The sequence below is a fragment of the Rhinoraja longicauda genome, chromosome 3 (genome assembly GCF_053455715.1).
Source record: "Rhinoraja longicauda isolate Sanriku21f chromosome 3, sRhiLon1.1, whole genome shotgun sequence".
Taxonomy (NCBI): Eukaryota; Metazoa; Chordata; class Chondrichthyes; order Rajiformes; family Arhynchobatidae; genus Rhinoraja; species Rhinoraja longicauda.
In genome coordinates, this window is record NC_135955.1 from 95,346,256 (window position 1) to 95,363,845 (window position 17,590).

Below are 17,590 nucleotides of genomic sequence, written 5' to 3' on the forward strand. Positions count from 1 at the left end.
AAAAATGTTCCCAATGTTGGGGGAGTCCAGAACCAGGGGCCACACAGTCTAAGAATAAAGGGGAGGCCATTTAAAATTGAGGTGAGAAAAAACTTTTTCACCCAGAGTTGTGAATTTGTGGAATTCTCTGCCACAGAGGGCAGTGCAAGCCAAATCACTGGATGGATTTAAGAGAGAGTTAGATACAGCTCTAGGGGCTAGCGGAATCAAGGGATATGGGGAGAAGGCAGGCACGGGTTACCGATTGTGGATGATCAGCCATGATCACAATGAATGGCGGTGCTGGCTGAAAGGGCCAACTGGCCTCCTCTAGCACCTGTTTTCGATGTTTTCTACGTTTTTGGAAATAATTGTCATTCAGTATTTTGTGGCTACGATGAATGGAACAATCTAAAGCTGGCATTGGATGTTTTGTGAAACATTATCAGCAATGTCACCGCCATTCTTGTGTTATTTTTAACTGGCTCACACTGCCACACAAGAAGTAAGAATTTCATTGTTCTGTCTGGGACATCTGACAATAAAACACACTCTTGACTCTTGTCAATAACAGCGAGGGCATTAGTCAGTGCTGTGTCTGTCAGTGCAGGTGCAGATGCAAGATGGCGCCAAAGTCTGTCAGTGCAGGTGCAGAGGCAAGATGGCGTTAAAGTCTGTCAGTGCAGGTGCAGAGGCAAGATGGCGCCAAAGCAATGCTGTACATGAGAGTGAAAAGGTCTAGAGTATCCCAAAAGTTTCTAGAGGGTCCAGTTTCCCAAGAACAGTCATATAAGACGTTGATGAGACCACATTTAGAGTAAGGTAGACACAAAGTGCTGGAGTAACTCAGCGGGTCAGACAGCATCTCAGGAGAGAATGGTTTTTATTCACACAATGCTGGAGTAACTCAGCAGGTCAGGCAGCATCTCGGGAGAGAAGGAATGGGTGATATTTCGGGTCGAGACCCTTCTTCAGACTGATGTCAGGGAGGCGGGACAAAGGAAGGATATAGGTGGAGACAGGAAGATAGAGGGAGATCTGGGAAGGAGGAGGGGACGGGAGGGACAGAGGAACTATCTGAAGAACTCAGGAGAGAATGTTGGCTCGAAGGGCTGAATGGCCTACTCCTGCACCTATTGTCGAGGTTTCTATGTAGAAGCCTGCACCACTATTCAATATGATCATGGCTGATCATCCAACTCAGTATCCTGTACCTGCCTTCTCTCCATACCCCCTGATTCCTTTAGCCACAAGGGCCACATCTAACTCCCTCTTAAATAGAGTCAATGAACTGGCCTCAACTACCTTCTGTGGCACAGAATTCTACAGATTCACCACTCTCTGTGTGAAAAAAATCGTTCTCATCTGGGTCCTAAAAGACTTCCCCCTTATCCTTAAACTGTGACCCCTTGTTCTGGGGTCTATAGACAAAAAATGTCTATGTTTCCGTTACAGACGGTATGAACGTGAAAAGAGAAGTGGGTTTGATTTGGACAGACAGTGGACATTTGGACAACTGTCCCTCGATGCTGATCAATGACGCTCAAAGTCGCTGTGTATTCCTTCCATCATTCAATCTCACATTTCATGTACAAATTAATTTAAAAAAAATAATTGTGTAAAGAAATTAAAAATGCAGCTTACCTGACAACCCAAAGCTGCCCTGACAAAGGTAAGGACAGTATCAGATACCGGGGCTGCTCCAATCACCATCAATTTTACCTGACCACCCAGACTGGCCTGTGGACGAAATAGCTTTGTGAGTTAGTTAGTTACTTTAGTTTACTGTCAAAGATATTTATTCACAAAATGCTGGAGTAACTCAGCGGGTCAGGCAGCATCTCAGGAGAGAAGGAATGGGTGACGTTTCGGGTCGAGACCCTTCCATCCAAGGACCCAAACAGTCTTTCCAGGTGAGACAGAGGTTCACCTGCACCTCCTCCAACCTCATCTATTGTATCCGCTGTTCCAGATGTCAACTTCTTTACATCGGCGAGACCAAACGCAGGCTCGGCGATCGTTTCGCTCAACACCTGCGCTCGGTCTGCATTGACGAATCTGATCTCCCGGTGGCCGAGCACTTCAACTCCCCCTCCCATTCCCAGTCTGACCTTTCTGTCATGGGCCTCCTCCAGTGTCATAGTGAGGCCCACCGGAAATTGGAGGAACAGCACCTCATATTTCGCCTGGGCAGCTTGCAGCCCAGTGGTATGAACATTGACTTTTACAACTTTAGATAGTTCCTCTGTCCCTCTCTTTCCCTCCTCCTTCCCAGATCTCCCTCTATCTTCCTGTTTCCACCTATATCCTTCCTTTGTCCCGCCCCCCTGACATCAGTCTGAAGAAGGGTCTCGACCCGAAACGTCACCCATTCCTTCTCTCCTGAGATGCTGCCTGACCTGCTGAGTTACTCCAGCATTTTGTGAATAAATACCTTCAATTTGTACCAGCATCTGCAGTTATTTTCTTACCCTTCTTCAGACTGATGTCAGGGGGGGCGGGACAAAGGAAGGATATAGGTGGAGACAGGAAGATAGAGGGAGAACTGGGAAGGGGGGAGGGGAAGAGAGAGACAGAGGAACTATCTAAAGTTGGTGGTCAATGTTCATACCGCTGGGCTGCAAGCTGCCCAAGCGAAATATGAGGTGCTGTTAAATGTGGTCGTAGAGCAGGACGTGTACCGAGGTACAGTGAAAAGCTTTTGTTGCGTGCTAACCAGTCAGCAGAAAGACAATACATGATTACAATCGAGCTATCAACAGCGTACAGATAAATGATAAAGGGAAAAACGTTTAGTGCAAGATAAAATCCAGTAAAGTCCGATATGGATAGTCCGAGGGCCACCAATGAGGTCGATAGTACCTCGGGACTGCTCTCTAGTTGTTGATACGATAGTTCAGTTGCCTGATAACAGCTGGGAAGAAACTGAATCTGGAGGTAGACACAAGGTGCTGGAGTAACTCAGCGGGACAGGCAGTATCTCTGGAGTGAAGGAATGGGTGACGTTTCGGGTCGAGACCCTCCTTCAGACTGATCAAACTGAATCAGGAGGTGTGCGTTTTCGCACTTCTGTACCCCTTGCCTGATGGGAGAGGGGAGATGAGGGAGTGAGACTGGCCCTTGATTATGTTGCTGGCCTTACCGAGGCAGAGTGAAGTGTAGATGCTGGCTCGAAGGGCCGAATGGCCTACTCCCGCACCTATTGTCTATTGTCTAGATGGAGTCAATGTTAAACAGTTTATGGGTTGAAATCATGTTTGTTGCGTTGTTTATGGGATTCTGCTACACATTAATCAAATCCTGCATTTCCTATATCACAAAGCAAAACACATGAGACATCCTTAGGCCATGAAAGATGCTACACATCAATGCCACATGCAACATTATTTGGGTCAATCTGATACCAACCATCACTTTCCAATCACTGATAAATCTATAAAACATAGAAACATAGAAAATAGGTGCAGGAGTAGGCCATTCGGCCCTTCGAGCCAGCACCGCCATTCAATATGATCATGGCTGATCATCCAACTCAGTATCCCATACCTGCCTTCTCTCCATACCCCCTGATCCCTTTAGCCACAAGGGCCACATCTAACTCCCTCTTAAATATAGCCAATGAACTGGCCTCAACTACCTTCTATGGCAGAGAATTCCACAGATTCACCACTCTCTGTGTGAAAAAAAACGTTCTCATCTCAGTCCTAAAAGACTTCCCCCTTATGTAATTTTGTAAGTTTCTATAAGATCCCACCTCAATCTTCTAAATTCCAGCGAGTACAAGCCGAGTCTATCCAGTCTTTCTTCATATGAGAGAGACAAATAGCTGGAGTAACTCAACAGGGCGGTCACGGTGGCACAGCGGTAGAGTTGCTGCCTTACAGCGAATGCAGCGCCGGAGACCCGGGTTTCATCCCGACTGCGGGTGCCGTCTGTACGGAGTTTGTACGTTCTCCCCATGACCTGTGTGGGTTTTCTCCAAGTTCTCCGGTTTCCTCCCACACTCCAAAGACGTGCAGGTTTGTAGGTTAATTGGCTGGGCAAATGTAAAAATTGTCCCTAGTGGGTGTAGGATAGTGTTAGTGTGCGGGGATTGATGGTCGGCGCAGACCCGGCGGGCCGAAATGGCCTGTTTCCGCGCTGTATCTCTAAACCAGGGATCTCCAAACTATGGCCCGGGGGCCACATCCGGCCCGCCATGAGATGTTATCCGGCCTACTCCCCCTCTGAGGTGAGAAGGAACTTTTTCACCCAGAGAGTTGTGAATTTGTGGAATTCTCTGCCGCAGAAGGCAGTGGAGCCCAATTCACTGGATGAATTTAAAAGAGAGTTAGATAGAGCTCTGGGGCTAGTGGAATCAAGGGATATGGGGAGAAGTTGGGCACAGGTTACCGATTGTGGATGATCAGCTATGATCACAATGAATGGCGGTGCTGGCTCGAAGGGCCGAATGGCCTCCTCCTGCACCTATTTTCTATGTTTCTCTCTGTTTCTATCCATGTACCTGTCCAATTGCTTCTTAAACGTTGCGATAGTCCCTGCCTCGACCACCTCCTCCTGCAGCTCATTCCGTACACCCACCACCCTTTGTGTAAAAAAGTTACCCGGCAGATTCCTAAATTTTTTTTCCCCCTTCACCTTAAACCTATGTCCTCTGGTTCTCGGTTTCCCTACTCTGGTCAAGAGACTCTGTGCGTCTACCCGATCCATTCCCCTCGTGATTTTATACACCTCTCTAAGATTTTTTTGCCACTGGCATTAAGATGGCTAGACCAAGACTAGATGACCAGACCACCTCCGTAACTGTCTAAATCAAACTCCACAAGAGCACAAAATGATCAGACATCTCTGCCCACCAAGTGCGTACAGAAGACTTTAGCCTCCATTCTCTTACGTGGTGCCCAAAGTCGAGAAATTCTCAACGTTAACTAGCAAGGATTCTTTTCTGAGATGTGACAACAGCCCAGCGGTTTGACCACCAGGGGGAAGCAGCTGAGGCACTCAAATAGCATTGTGTCGAAGTAATGTTACTGAATCTGACACACCACTAAGACCGTTGAGGGCAAAGTTAGCGCCCAGGAAGGAGATAACAGAATCAAATGGTGCAGGTAGACACAGAGTGCTGGAGTAACTCAGCGGGTCAGGCAGCATCTCAGGAGAGAAGGAATGGGTGGCGTTTCGGGTCGAGACCCTTCTTCAGGTGAAATCAGAGTTAGAGTCCCATTATTCGCTGATTAATAAATTGTATATATTCAATTATATATCAGGAGATGCTGCCTGACCCGCTGGGTTACTCCAGCACTCTGTAAAACGTCACCTGTCCATGTTCTCCAGAGATGCTGCCTGACCCGCTGGGTTACTCCAGCATTCTGTAAAACGTCACCTGTCCATGTTCTCCAGAGATGCTGCCTGACCCGCTGGGTTACTCCAGCACTCTGTGAAACGTCACCACCTGTCCACGTTCTCCAGAGATGCTGCCTGACCCGCTGGGTTACTCCAGCACTCTGTGAAACGTCACCACCTATCCACGTTCTCCAGAGATGCTGCCTGACCCGCTGGGTTACTCCAGCACTCTGTGAAACGTCACCACCTGTCCATGTTCTCCAGAGATGCTGCCTGTATGTAGGTTAATTGGCTGGGTAAATGTAAAAATTGTCCCTAGTGGGTGTAGGATAGTGTTAATGTGCGGGGATCGCTGGGCGGCGCGGACTTGGTGGGCCGAAAAGGCCTGTTTCCGGCTGTATATATATGATATGATATGATGATATGACCCGCTGAGTTACTCCAGCACTCTGTGAAACGTCACCACCTGTCCACGTTCTCCAGAGATGCTGCCTGACCCGCTGACCCGTTACTCCAGCATTTTGTGGTGCCAGGAGAAGTGGTAGAGCTGGGTACATTTCCAAAGCACCTGCAGTTCCTCGTGTTCGGCTTTCAGAAGCAGAGAACACAACATGGGGGGCGGTCACGGTGGCGCAGCGGTAGAGTTGCCGCCTTACAGCGCTTGCAGCGCCGGAGGCCCGGGTTCGATCCCGACTACGGGCGCTGTCTGTACGGAGTTTGTGCGTTCTCCACGTGGGTTTTCTCCGAGATCTTCGGTTTCCTCCCACGCTCCAAAGACGTACAGGTATACAGGTTAATTGATTTGGCGTATGTGTAAATTGTCCCTAGTGTGTGTAAGATAGTGTTAGTGTGCGGGGATCGCTGGTCGGTTTGGACTCGGTGGGCTGGAGGGGTCTGTTTCCGCGCTGTATCTCTAAACTAAACTAAACATCCCATTTTATTCAATACCTTCGCATTTAACAACCCTCATATTTAGAAACATGGAAAGTAGGTGCAGGAGGAGTCCATTTGGCCCTTCGAGCCAGCACCGCCATTCATTGTGATCATGGCTGATCATCCACAATCAGTAATCCGTGCCTGCCTTCTCCCGATATCCCTCGATTCCACTAGCCCCTAGAGCTCTATCTAACTCTCTTTTAAATCCATCCAGTGAATTGGCCTCCACTGCCTTCTGTGGCAGAGAATTCCACAAATTCACAACTCTCTGGGTGAAAGAGTTTTTTCTCACCTCAGTTTTATAATGGCCTCCCCAAACATTAACCAAAACATTATCGTTAAAATTCATGGCGTTCAATAGGAGTTCACCTATGTATCAACATCAACTTATAGAAACTTACAAAATTCTTAAGGGGTTGGCCAGGCTAGATGCAGGAAGATTGTTCCCGATGTTGGGGAAGTTCAGAACAAGGGGTCACAGTTTAAGGATAAGGGGGAAGTCTTTTAGGACCGAGATGAGAAAGTTTTTTTTCCACACAGAGAGTGGTGAATCTGTGGAATTCTCTGCCACAGAAGGTAGTTGAGACCAGTTCATTGGCTATATTTAAGAGGGAGTTAAATGTGGGCCTTGTGGCTAAAGGGATCAGAGGGTATGGAGAGAAGGCAGGTACAGGATACTGAGTTGGATGATCAGCCATGATCATATTGAATGGCGGTGCAGGCTCGAAGGGACGAATGGCCTACTCCTGCACCTACTTTCTATGTTTCTATGTTTCTAACTCTGGAAATGAAGTTTAGGAGCACAAATTTGAGTTGAGAGCAGGGAGGGAAAGAGGCAACGATGAGCCACAAGTACAATTTAACCGTGTAAAAAGTGGATCGCTTCCCTCAAGGGCAGATGACTAAACCATCTCATCAACAACTAGAGAGCGGTCCTGAGCAACTATCTACCTCATTGAAGATCTTTGGACTATCTTTAATCGGACTTTACTGGACTTTGTATGGGAGAAAAACTGCAGATGCTGGTTTAAATCGAAGGTAGAGGAGTAACTCAGCGGGTCAGGCAGCATCTCTGGAGAGAAGGAATGCGTGACGTTTCAGGTCAAGACCTGACATGGAATTTATCTTGCACTATACATTATTCCCTTTATCAAGTATCTGTACACTGCGGACGGCTCGATTGTAATCATGTACGGTCTTTCCGTTGACTGGTTAACACGCAACAAAAAGCTTTTCACTGTACCTCGGTACACGTGACAATAAACTAAACTCAAGTGAGATCAAGACATTGTCTGACCACCAACAACATAAATTATCTTCAACTATTGTTGTAGATTTTCCAGTTTTCCCTTTCCCAGCCCTCAATCAAATGACAAGAGCCGTTCTAAATTATGGAGCTTAACATAGAAAATAGGTGCAGGAGTAGGCCATTCGGCCCTTCGAGTCAGCACCGCCATTCAATATGATCATGGCTGATCATCCTATATCAGTATCCAGTTCCTGCTTTCTCCCCATATCCCTTGATTCCTTTAGCCCAAAGAGCTAAATCTAAGAGCTAAAACTAACTCCCTCTTGAGAAATAAATGTCAAAATTCTACTTTAAAAGCCTCCGTCCATTTAAAACAAAGAATTAAAATAAATAAGAATCGACCGTTCACTGAAACTCTAATTAAATGCAATGTTGAAAAACTGCAGCCTACGCAAGAAAATCTCGCACACAAAAGCGCATTCAATCTACACATTGAAAGGGAAACAAAATATTACCAATCCCACTCATTATTTCGAAGATAAACCCAAAAAGCTGGAGTAACTCAGCGGGTCAGACAGCATCTCTGGAGAAAAGGAATTCGGGTCGAGAATCCTTCTTCAGACTTCAGTCATCGGAAGAAGAGTCTCGACCCTATTCTTGCTATTGAGGGCGTGCAGCGTAGGTTTACTAGGTTAATTCCCGGAATGGCGAGACTATGATATGTTGAAAGACTGGAGCGACTAGGCTTGTATGCACTGAAATTTAGAAGGATGAGGGGGGATCTTATTGAAACATATAAGATAATTAGGGGATTGGACACATTAGAGGCAGGAAACATGTTCCCAATGTTGGGGGAGTCCAGAACAAGGGGCCACAGTTTAAGAATAAGGGGTAGGCCATTTAGAACTGAGATGAGGAAAAACATTTTCAGTCAGAGAGTTGTGAATCTGTGGAATTCTCTGCCTCAGAAGGCAGTGGAGGCCAATTCTCTGAATGCATTCAAGAGAGAGCTAGATAGAGCTCTTAAGGATAGCGGAGTCAGGGGGTATGGGGAGAAGGCAGGAACGGGGTACTGATTGAGAATGATCAGCCATGATCACATTGAATGGCGGTGCTGGCTCGAAGGGCCAAATGGCCTCCTCCTGCACCTATTGTCTATTGACCCGAGACGTCACCTATTCCTTTTCTCCAGAGATGTTGCCTGACCCGCTGAGTTACTCCAGCTTCTTCGGTACACACCAGCATCTGTAGTTCCTTCCTACACATCGCTCGTTATTTTATTAAGGACTTTTAAGTTCACCATTTATTATTGCGCGCCTGACATTCCTCTTGAATGCCAAAAAAACTAAGGAGCTGATTGTGGACTTTAGAAGGGCTCAAAATCCAAGGGCGTACATGCCACTGGAGATAAATGGGTCTACTGTGGATAGGGTGAGCAGTTTTAAATACCTGGGGGTCCACATCAAAGAGGATATTGTCTATTGTCTATTGATATGACATGGACAACGCACGTTGCCGCACTGGTGGGTAAGGCAAGGCAGCGCCTTTACCACCTTAGACAACTGAGGAAATTCAGAGTGTCTCTGAGGATCCTTCATTGCTTCTACTCTGGGGCTGTAGAGAGCATCCTGTCCGGCAACATCACAGTCTGGTTTGGGAACAGCTCTGCCCAGGACAGGATGGCCCTGCAGAGAGTAGTGCATTCGGCAGAACGCACCATGGGAACTACACTCGCCCCCCTGCAGGACCTATACATCAGGAGGTGCAGATCCAGAGCAAGCAAGATCATGAGGGACCCCTGCCACCCCAGCAACGGACTGTTCCAGCTGCTACGGTCAGGCAAACGCCTCCGCTGTCACGCTGTGAAAACAGAGAGGATGAGACGGAGTTTCTTCCCACAGGTCATCAGGACTGTTAACGATTATAACTCCAGGGACTAAATTTTCTTTTCTGTATTAATTTTAATTTATATACTGTAAATGTAATTCTTTTTTTGCACAATCTGCAGGCGTGACCACTTTCATTTCACTGCACATCGTGTATGTGGATGTGACAAATAAACTTGACTTGACTATACTTGCCTGAACTTTGTTAAAGACCAAAAGGTCCCAGATACTGTCTCGACGCATTATCCCTCTCCGAAGCTCCGCGATCTTTCCCCAGGAAGCTAATTGCAATATCATTCTTTTTAAAAAACTGTTGGCCTGGTTATGAATCTGGAAGTGAAAGACAGGTAAAAACTTCATTAAAGGTCTCAGAAGTCACGGCAAACGGTCGTCTTGTGACCATGAAAATAAATCTGCTTTTGCACAACTGTAAAATTCAATAAATATGCCATATATATATTTGCATGATGAAAGTGTATTTAGATATTATTTTTTTTAGATTTAGAGATACAGCACGGAAACAGGCCCTTCGGCCCACCGGGTCCGCACCGCCCAGCGATCCCCGCACACTAACACTATCCTACACACACTAGGGACAATTTTTTAAAAACATTTTACCCAGTCAATTAACCTACACACCTGTACGTCTTTATTTGATTCTTTTTTTTTGTATAAATTACAAATGGGCAGGTGGTCCCCTTCACCTTGAACCTATGTCCTCTGGTCCTCGATTCCCCTACTCTGGGCAAAAGACTCTGTGCATCTACCCGATCTATTCCTCTCATGATTTTGTACACCTCTATAAGATCAGCCCTCATCCTCCTGCACTCCATGGAATAGAGACCCAACCTACTCAACCTCTCCCTATAGCTCACACCCTCTAGTCCTGGCAACATCCTCCTAAATCTTTTCAGAATCCTTTGAAGCTTGACATTATCTTTCCTATAACATGGTGCCCAGACTCTAGTGGGAGCGTCTAGGATCAGGGGACATATCCTCAGAATAAAAGGATGTTCTTTCAGAAAGGAGACGAGGAGCAATTTCTTTAGTCAGAGGGTGGTGAATCTGTGGAATTCATTGCCAGAGACGGCTGTGAAGATCAAGTCAATGGATATTTTTAAGGAGGAGATTGACATTATTGATTAGTACGGGGTGTCAGGGGTTATGGGGAGAAGGCAGGAGAATAGGGTTAGAAAGGGAGAGATAGATCAGCCACGATTTGAATGATGCAGTAGACTTTATAGGCCGAACGACCTAATTCTGCTCCTGGAACTTATAAACCCCTCTCACCTGCATCCACCTGTAGAAACATAGAAAATAGGTGCAGGAGGAGGCCATTTGGCCCTTCGAGCCAGCACCGCCGTTCATTGTGATCACGGCTGATCACAATGACAAGCTCCGTCCTGCCCCCCACCCCTACCTCACCTTAAACCCATGACGTCTGGTTGTTGATTCCACTGTTCTGGGTAAAAGAGTCTTGCGCAAGAATCCCGGCTTACCCTATCGTACAACCTGTTGGCCAGGCGCGGGACAAGGGGGAAGATCGTTGGCTTCAGCACCTTGATGTCATCCATCAGCAGTCGGATGTCTCCCTGGAAAAATCCGATCCGTGCGCCGTGACAGAGGACCACTGTCTGTGGAGCAACGGCAAAATGGTGCACAGACACGTTAACCACATCCCAACATCTACAACCATCCAGCGGGACAGCGCCTTCTGTCCAGAAGTGAACTAAAGGGGTCAGACCTGCCTCTGAGCGCGTGCACAGTCTTTGCATAGCTACCCTCGTGAGCCAGGTGCTCCAGGTTCAAGCCCCACTTCAGGGGCGAGCGCGAACCTTATTAAGTCCCGTAAGTTATCGGGAGTCTGAAGTTCTCAGTCTGAAGAAGGGGTCTCGACCCCGAAACGTCACCCATTCATTTCATTTTCATTTTTTTCATTTAGAGGTACAGCGCGGAAACAGGCCCTTCGGCCCACCGGGTCCGCGCCGCCCAGCGATCCCCGCACATTAACACTATCCTACACCCACTATGGAGTGTGGGAGGAAACTGAAGATCTCGGAAAAAACCCACGCAGGTCGCGGGGAGAACGTACAAACTCCGTACAGACGGCGCCCGTAGTCAGGATCGAACCTGAGTCTCCGGCGCTGCATTCGCTGTAAGGCAGCAACTCTACCGCTGTGCCACCGTTCCTTCTCAACCAGAGATGCTGCCTGACCCGCTGGCTGAGTTGCTCCAGCATTTTGTGCTTTTCTTCGGTTTGAACCAGCATCTGCAGTTCCTTCCTACCGCGCAAGTTACGGGGAATAGCAGGGGTTACGGGGAGAAGGCTGGAGAATGGGGTCAGGAGGGAGAGGTAGGTCAGCCATGATTGAATGGCAGAGTAGACTTGATGGGCCAAATGTCTTAATTCTGCTCCTATCACTTATGACCTTACAATGGAAAAGGACTACCATCATGCTGGGCAAATACAATGGGTTAACCTGTTGGTGAAAGGGTTGGTGACCAATGAGTAGATCCCAAAATGTGTAGACCCCAAGGGTGGGTGACAAAATGAGTAGATCCCAAAACGTCCACTCTTCTTTTCTCTGTAGACTGAGCAATCAAACCTTCTGTGCGTTTCTCACACTCATGGAACCATGGAAAGGTCAAAAATGTCCACCTCATCCATGCTGACCAAGATGCCCCCGACATTAATCTCATCAGACTGCATTATTCTTCAGTCCCTCAACTTACGTCCTATCCAAGTACATGTTCAAATGCCTTCCAAACGTTGTCATGGTATCTGGCTCCACTACCAATCCCACAGATGATTGGGTTCGGGGATCTGAGGGGCGTTTGAAGGCTCTGGCCCTGATCTTGCTGGGGTTTATAGACAATAGGTGCAGGAGGAGGTAATTCGGCCCTTCGAGTCAGCACCGCCATTCAATGTGATCATGGCTGATCATTCTCAATCAGTACCCCGTTCCTGCCTTCTCCCCATACCCCCTGACTCCTTAAGAGCTCTATCTAGCTCTCTCTTGAATGCATTCAGAGAATTGGCCTCCACTGCCTTCTGAGGATGAAGGATGAGGGGGCGGCTCATTGAGAATGAAAGGCCTAGATAGAGTGACAATAGACAATAGACAATAGACAATAGGTGCAGGAGTAGGCCATTCAGCCCTTCGAGCCAGCACCGCCATTCAATGCGATCATGGCTGATCACTCTCAATCAGTACCCCGTTCCTGCCTTCTCCCCATACCCCCTCACTCCGCTATCCTTAAGAGCTCTATCCAGCTCTCTCTTGAAAGCATCCAACGAACTGGCCTCCACTGCCTTCTGAGGCAGAGAATTCCACACCTTCACCACCCTCTGACTGAAAAAGTTCTTCCTCATCTCCGTTCTAAATGGCCTACCCCTTATTCTCAAACTGTGGCCCCTTGTTCTGGACTCCCCCAACATTGGGAACATGTTATCTGCCTCTAATGTGTCCAATCCCCTAATTATCTTATATGTTTCAATAAGATCCCCCCTCATCCTTCTAAATTCCAGTGTATACAAGCCCAATCGCTCCAGCCTTTCAACATACGACAGTCCCGCCATTCCGGGAATTAACCTAGTGAACCTACGCTGCACGCCCTCCATAGCAAGAATATCCTTCCTCAAATTTGGAGACCAAAACTGCACACAGTACTCCAGGTGCGGTCTCACCAGGGCCCGGTACAACTGTAGAAGGACCTCTTTGCTCCTATACTCAACTCCTCTTGTTACGAAGGCCAACATTCCATTGGCTTTCTTCACTGCCTGCTGAACCTGCATGCTTCCTTTCATTGACTGATGCACTAGGACACCCAGATCTCGTTGAACTCCCCCTCCTCCTAACTTGACACCATTCAGATAATAATCTGCCTTTCTATTCTTACTTCCAAAGTGAATAACCTCACACTTACCTACATTAAACTGCATCTGCCATGTATCCGCCCACTCACACAACCTGTCCAAGTCACCCTGCAGCGTTATTGCATCTTCCTCACAATTCACACTACCCCCCAACTTAGTATCATCTGCAAATTTGCTAATGGTACTTTTAATCCCTTCGTCTAAGTCATTAATGTATATCGTAAATAGCTGGGGTCCCAGCACCGAACCTTGCGGTACCCCACTGGTCACTGCCTGCCATTCCGAAAGGGACCCATTTATCCCCACTCTTTGCTTTCTGTCTGTCAACCAATTTTCTATCCATGTCAGTACCCTACCCCCAATACCATGTGCCCTAATTTTGCCCACTAATCTCCGAGTGGATGTGGGAGAGGATGTTTCCAGTGATGGGAGTGTCTCAAAGCGGAGGCCACGACCTCAGGATAAAAGGATGTACCCTTTGGAATGGGGATGAGGAGGAATTTCTTTAGCCAGAGGATGATGGATTTGTGCAATTCCTTGCTTCAGACAGCTGTGGAGGCCAAGACATTGGGTACTTTGGTTACAGGGAGAGGGCAGGAGAATGATGTGGCGAGGAAAAGATAGATCAACCACGATTGAATGTCAGAGTAGTCTTGATGGGCCAAAAGATCTGTGGAATGAATATCTCCATATGTGGAATATCTGTGGAATTCTCTGCTTCAGAAGGCAGTGGAGGTCAATTCACCGAACGCATTCAAGAGAGAGCTAGATAGAGCTCTTAAGGATAGCGGAGTCAGGGGGTATGGGGAGAAGGCAGGAACGGGGTACTGATTGAGAATGATCAAGCATGATCACATTGAATGGCAGTGCTGGCTCGAAGGGCCGAATGGCCTCCTCCTGCACCTATTGTCTATTGTCTAAAAGGCCTAATTCTGCTCCTATGTCCTATGGTCTCCTCTGGCAGCTCGTTCCATATATTGACTATCATCTGTGTGAATTTATTCACAAAATGCTGGAGTAACTCAGCAGGTCAGGCAGCATCTCTGGAGAGACGGGATGGGTGACGTTTCGGGTCAAGACCCTTCTCTACTCTTGGACTGTTTATTTATCTGATCTATGTCCCTCGTAATCTTGCTTTCTGGAAGTTTAGACAAGCATTTGTTGTCAAAGATTTTCACATTAGCTCTTGGTTACCAGTACACACACACAAAAAAAGAACAACCTTCTGTTTTAACCTCAGATTAAAAGCAGATGTTTCTGCTTCTGTCCAGCTGTATTGGCTGTGTACAACATCGGTTTCTTGTCAATCTTTGGCTTCCAAAACCTGTATGGAAAAAACAGCTGCAGATGCTGGTTTAAATCGAAGGTAGACACAAAATACTGGAGCAACTCCAGTGGGTCAGGCAGCATCTCGAGAGAGAGAAAGAATGGGTGACGTTTCGGGTCGAGACACTTCTTCAGACTGGTGTGAGGGGAGGGGGGGGGGGGGGGGGGGGGGGCGGGACAAAGATAGAATGTAGTTCCATTCTTCCAGCTAACAAAACCTGGCGTGTATTTGTGCAAAAACATTCAGATTTTTACAGCGTAGGAAATGATGATTCCACCTGGAGAACATGTTTACAACTGTGCAAACTACCACCAAAAAGGTCTGAAGAAATGTCTCGACCCAGCTTGTATACAATGGAATTTAGAAGGATGAGAGGGGATCCTATCGAAACATGTAAGATTATTAAGGGGTTGGACACGCTAGAGGCAGGAAACATGTTCCCGATGTTGGGGGAGTCCAGAACCAGGGGCCACAGTTTAAGAATGAGGGGTCGGCCATTTAGAACTGAGATGAGGAAAAACTTTTTCAGTCAGAGAGTTGAGAATCTGTGGAATTCTCTGCCTCAGAAGGCAGTGGAGGCCGACTCTCTGGATGCATTCAAGAGAGAGGTAGATAGAGCTCTTAATGACAGCGGAGTCAGGGGGTATGGGGAGAAGGCAGGAACGGGGTACTGATTGTGCATGATCAGCCATGATCACATTGAATGGCGGTGCTGCCTCGAAGGGCCGAATGGCCTGCACCTATTGTCTATTGTCTATTGAAACGTCACCCATTCCTTCTCTCCAGAGATGTTGCCTGACCCGCTGAGTTACTCCAGCATTTTGTGTCTACTTTTGATTTAAACCAGCATTTGCAGTAAACCGTCCCTGATGTGTAGAATGGAACTAGTGTAAGGGTGATTGATGGTCGGCGTGGACTCGTTGGGGCGAAGGATAGTTGTTTCCGCACTGCACCTCCAAAACACTGGAATTTAGAAGGATGAGAGGAGATCTTATCGAAACGTATAAGATTATTAAGGGGTTGGACACGTTAGAGGCAAGAAACATGTTCCCAATGTTGGGGGAGTCCAGAACCAGGGGCTACAGTTTAAGAATAAGGGGTGGGCCATTTAGAACGGAGATGAGGAAAAACTTTTTCAGTCAGAGAGTTGTGAATCTGTGGAATTCTCTGCCTCAGAAGGCAGTGGAGGCCAATTCTCTGAATGCATTCAAGAGAGAGCTGGATAGAGCTCTTAAGGATAGCGGAGTCAGGGGGTATGGGGAGAAGGCAGGAACGGGGTACTGATTGAAGCTGCTGGAACTGGGGCTTAGCACCCCTCTGTGTGCCTGGGTCCTGGACTTTCTCACCGCCAGGCCCCAAGTGGTCAGGATGGGGGAACACACATCTAGCTCCCTCACCCTGAACATAGGATCCCCCCAGGGCTGCGTCCTTAGCCCCCTACTGTACTCCCTGTACACACATGACTGTAGGGCCAGGTTCAGCTCAAACTCCATCATCAAGTTTGCTGATGACACTGTGGTGGTGGGCCGGATCTCCAACAACGATGAGAAGGCCTACCGGGAGGAGGTGGCTGATCTGGCACTCTGGTGTCAGGACAATAGCCTCCTCTTGAATGTCACTAAAACAAAGGAGCTGATTGTGGACTTCAGAAGGGCTAAACATCCAAGGACGTACACGCCACTGGAGATAAATGGGTCTATTGTGGATAGGGTGAGCAGTTTCAAATACTTGGGAGTCCGCATCGCAGAGGATCTGACGTGGGCAATGCACATTGCCGCACTGGTGGGTAAGGCTAAGCAGCGCCTTTACCACCTTAGACAACTGAGGATCCTTCATTGCTTCTACTCTGGGGCTGTAGAGAGCATCCTGTCCGGCAACATTACAGTCTGGTTTGGGAACAGCTCTGCCCAGGACAGGATGGCCCTGCAGAGAGTAGTGCGTTCGGCAGAACGCACCATGGGAACTACACTCGTCCCCCTGCAGGACCTATACATCAGGAGGTGCAGATCCAGAGCAAGCAAGATCATGAGGGACCCCTGCCACCCCAGTAACGGACTGTTCCAGATGCTACGGTCAGGCAAACGCCTCCGCTGTCACGCTGTGAAAACGGAGAGGATGAGACGGAGCTTCTTCCCACAGGCCATCAGGACTGTCAACTTTGATAACCCCAGAGACTAAATTTTTGTCGACACTTTTGGTGCTATGTTTAGTAACTTATTAACTTTATTTATATGCTGTAACTGTAATTATTTTTGTGCACAACCCGCAGGCATTGTCACTTTCATTTCACTGCACATCGAGTATGTGTATGTGACAAATAAATTTGACTTGACTTGACTTGACTTGAGAATGATCAGCCATGATCACATTGAATGGCGGTGCTGGCTCGAAGGGCAGAATGGCCTACTCCTGCACCTATTGTCTATTGTCTATAGGCCATTCAAGATCACTTCTGCTCCCTGTGAAGTAATGGTCATTAGAAAAGAGCTTACTGGAAAAGACTGAAGTTGCCATTGCACATAGAACTAGTGTGAATGTGTGATCGATGGCCAGAGCGGACTCGATGGGCCAAAGGGCCTGTTCACACGCCGTATCTCTAAAGTCTAAACTCAAACTGCCCAGCCTCCCTTGATAGGTTGTCCAAGGAACTAGCCTGGTAAATATCCTTTGGACTATCTCTCCGAACATAACTATAATAATATGCTAATAAAACTGATGGAATAGATGATGGACCGAAATGCCCAAATTTAGCTCCTACAACAAGTGCTACAATTGTAATGAGTTTGAAGGAACTGCAGAGGCTGTTTTAAACCATAGATAGACACAAAACGCTGGAGTAGCTCAGCGGGTCAGGCAGCATCTCTGGAGAAAAGGAATAGGTGACGTTTCGAGTTGAGACCCTTTTTCAGGGGAAAGGGAAACGAGATATAGATGGCGATATAGAGAGATATAGAACAATCAAATGAAAGATATACATACTTTTTTTTCCATAC

General features: G+C 47.4%; 1 protein-coding gene across 5 annotated transcripts in view; it reads right to left on the reverse strand.

Annotated features, from left to right (window-relative positions):
* acsl1a (acyl-CoA synthetase long chain family member 1a) overlaps nucleotides 1-17,590 on the reverse strand; it is a 179,699-nt gene that overhangs the window by 22,421 nt on the left and 139,688 nt on the right. For all 5 annotated transcript variants that reach the window (XM_078396684.1, XM_078396685.1, XM_078396683.1 and 2 more), the window contains exons 12-14: nucleotides 10,893-11,027; nucleotides 9,589-9,723; nucleotides 1,624-1,719 (exon numbers count right to left, since the gene is read on the reverse strand). In XM_078396684.1, coding sequence (XP_078252810.1) covers nucleotides 1,624-1,719; nucleotides 9,589-9,723; nucleotides 10,893-11,027 — 366 coding nt within the window. The remainder of the gene's footprint in view (nucleotides 1-1,623; nucleotides 1,720-9,588; nucleotides 9,724-10,892; nucleotides 11,028-17,590) is intronic.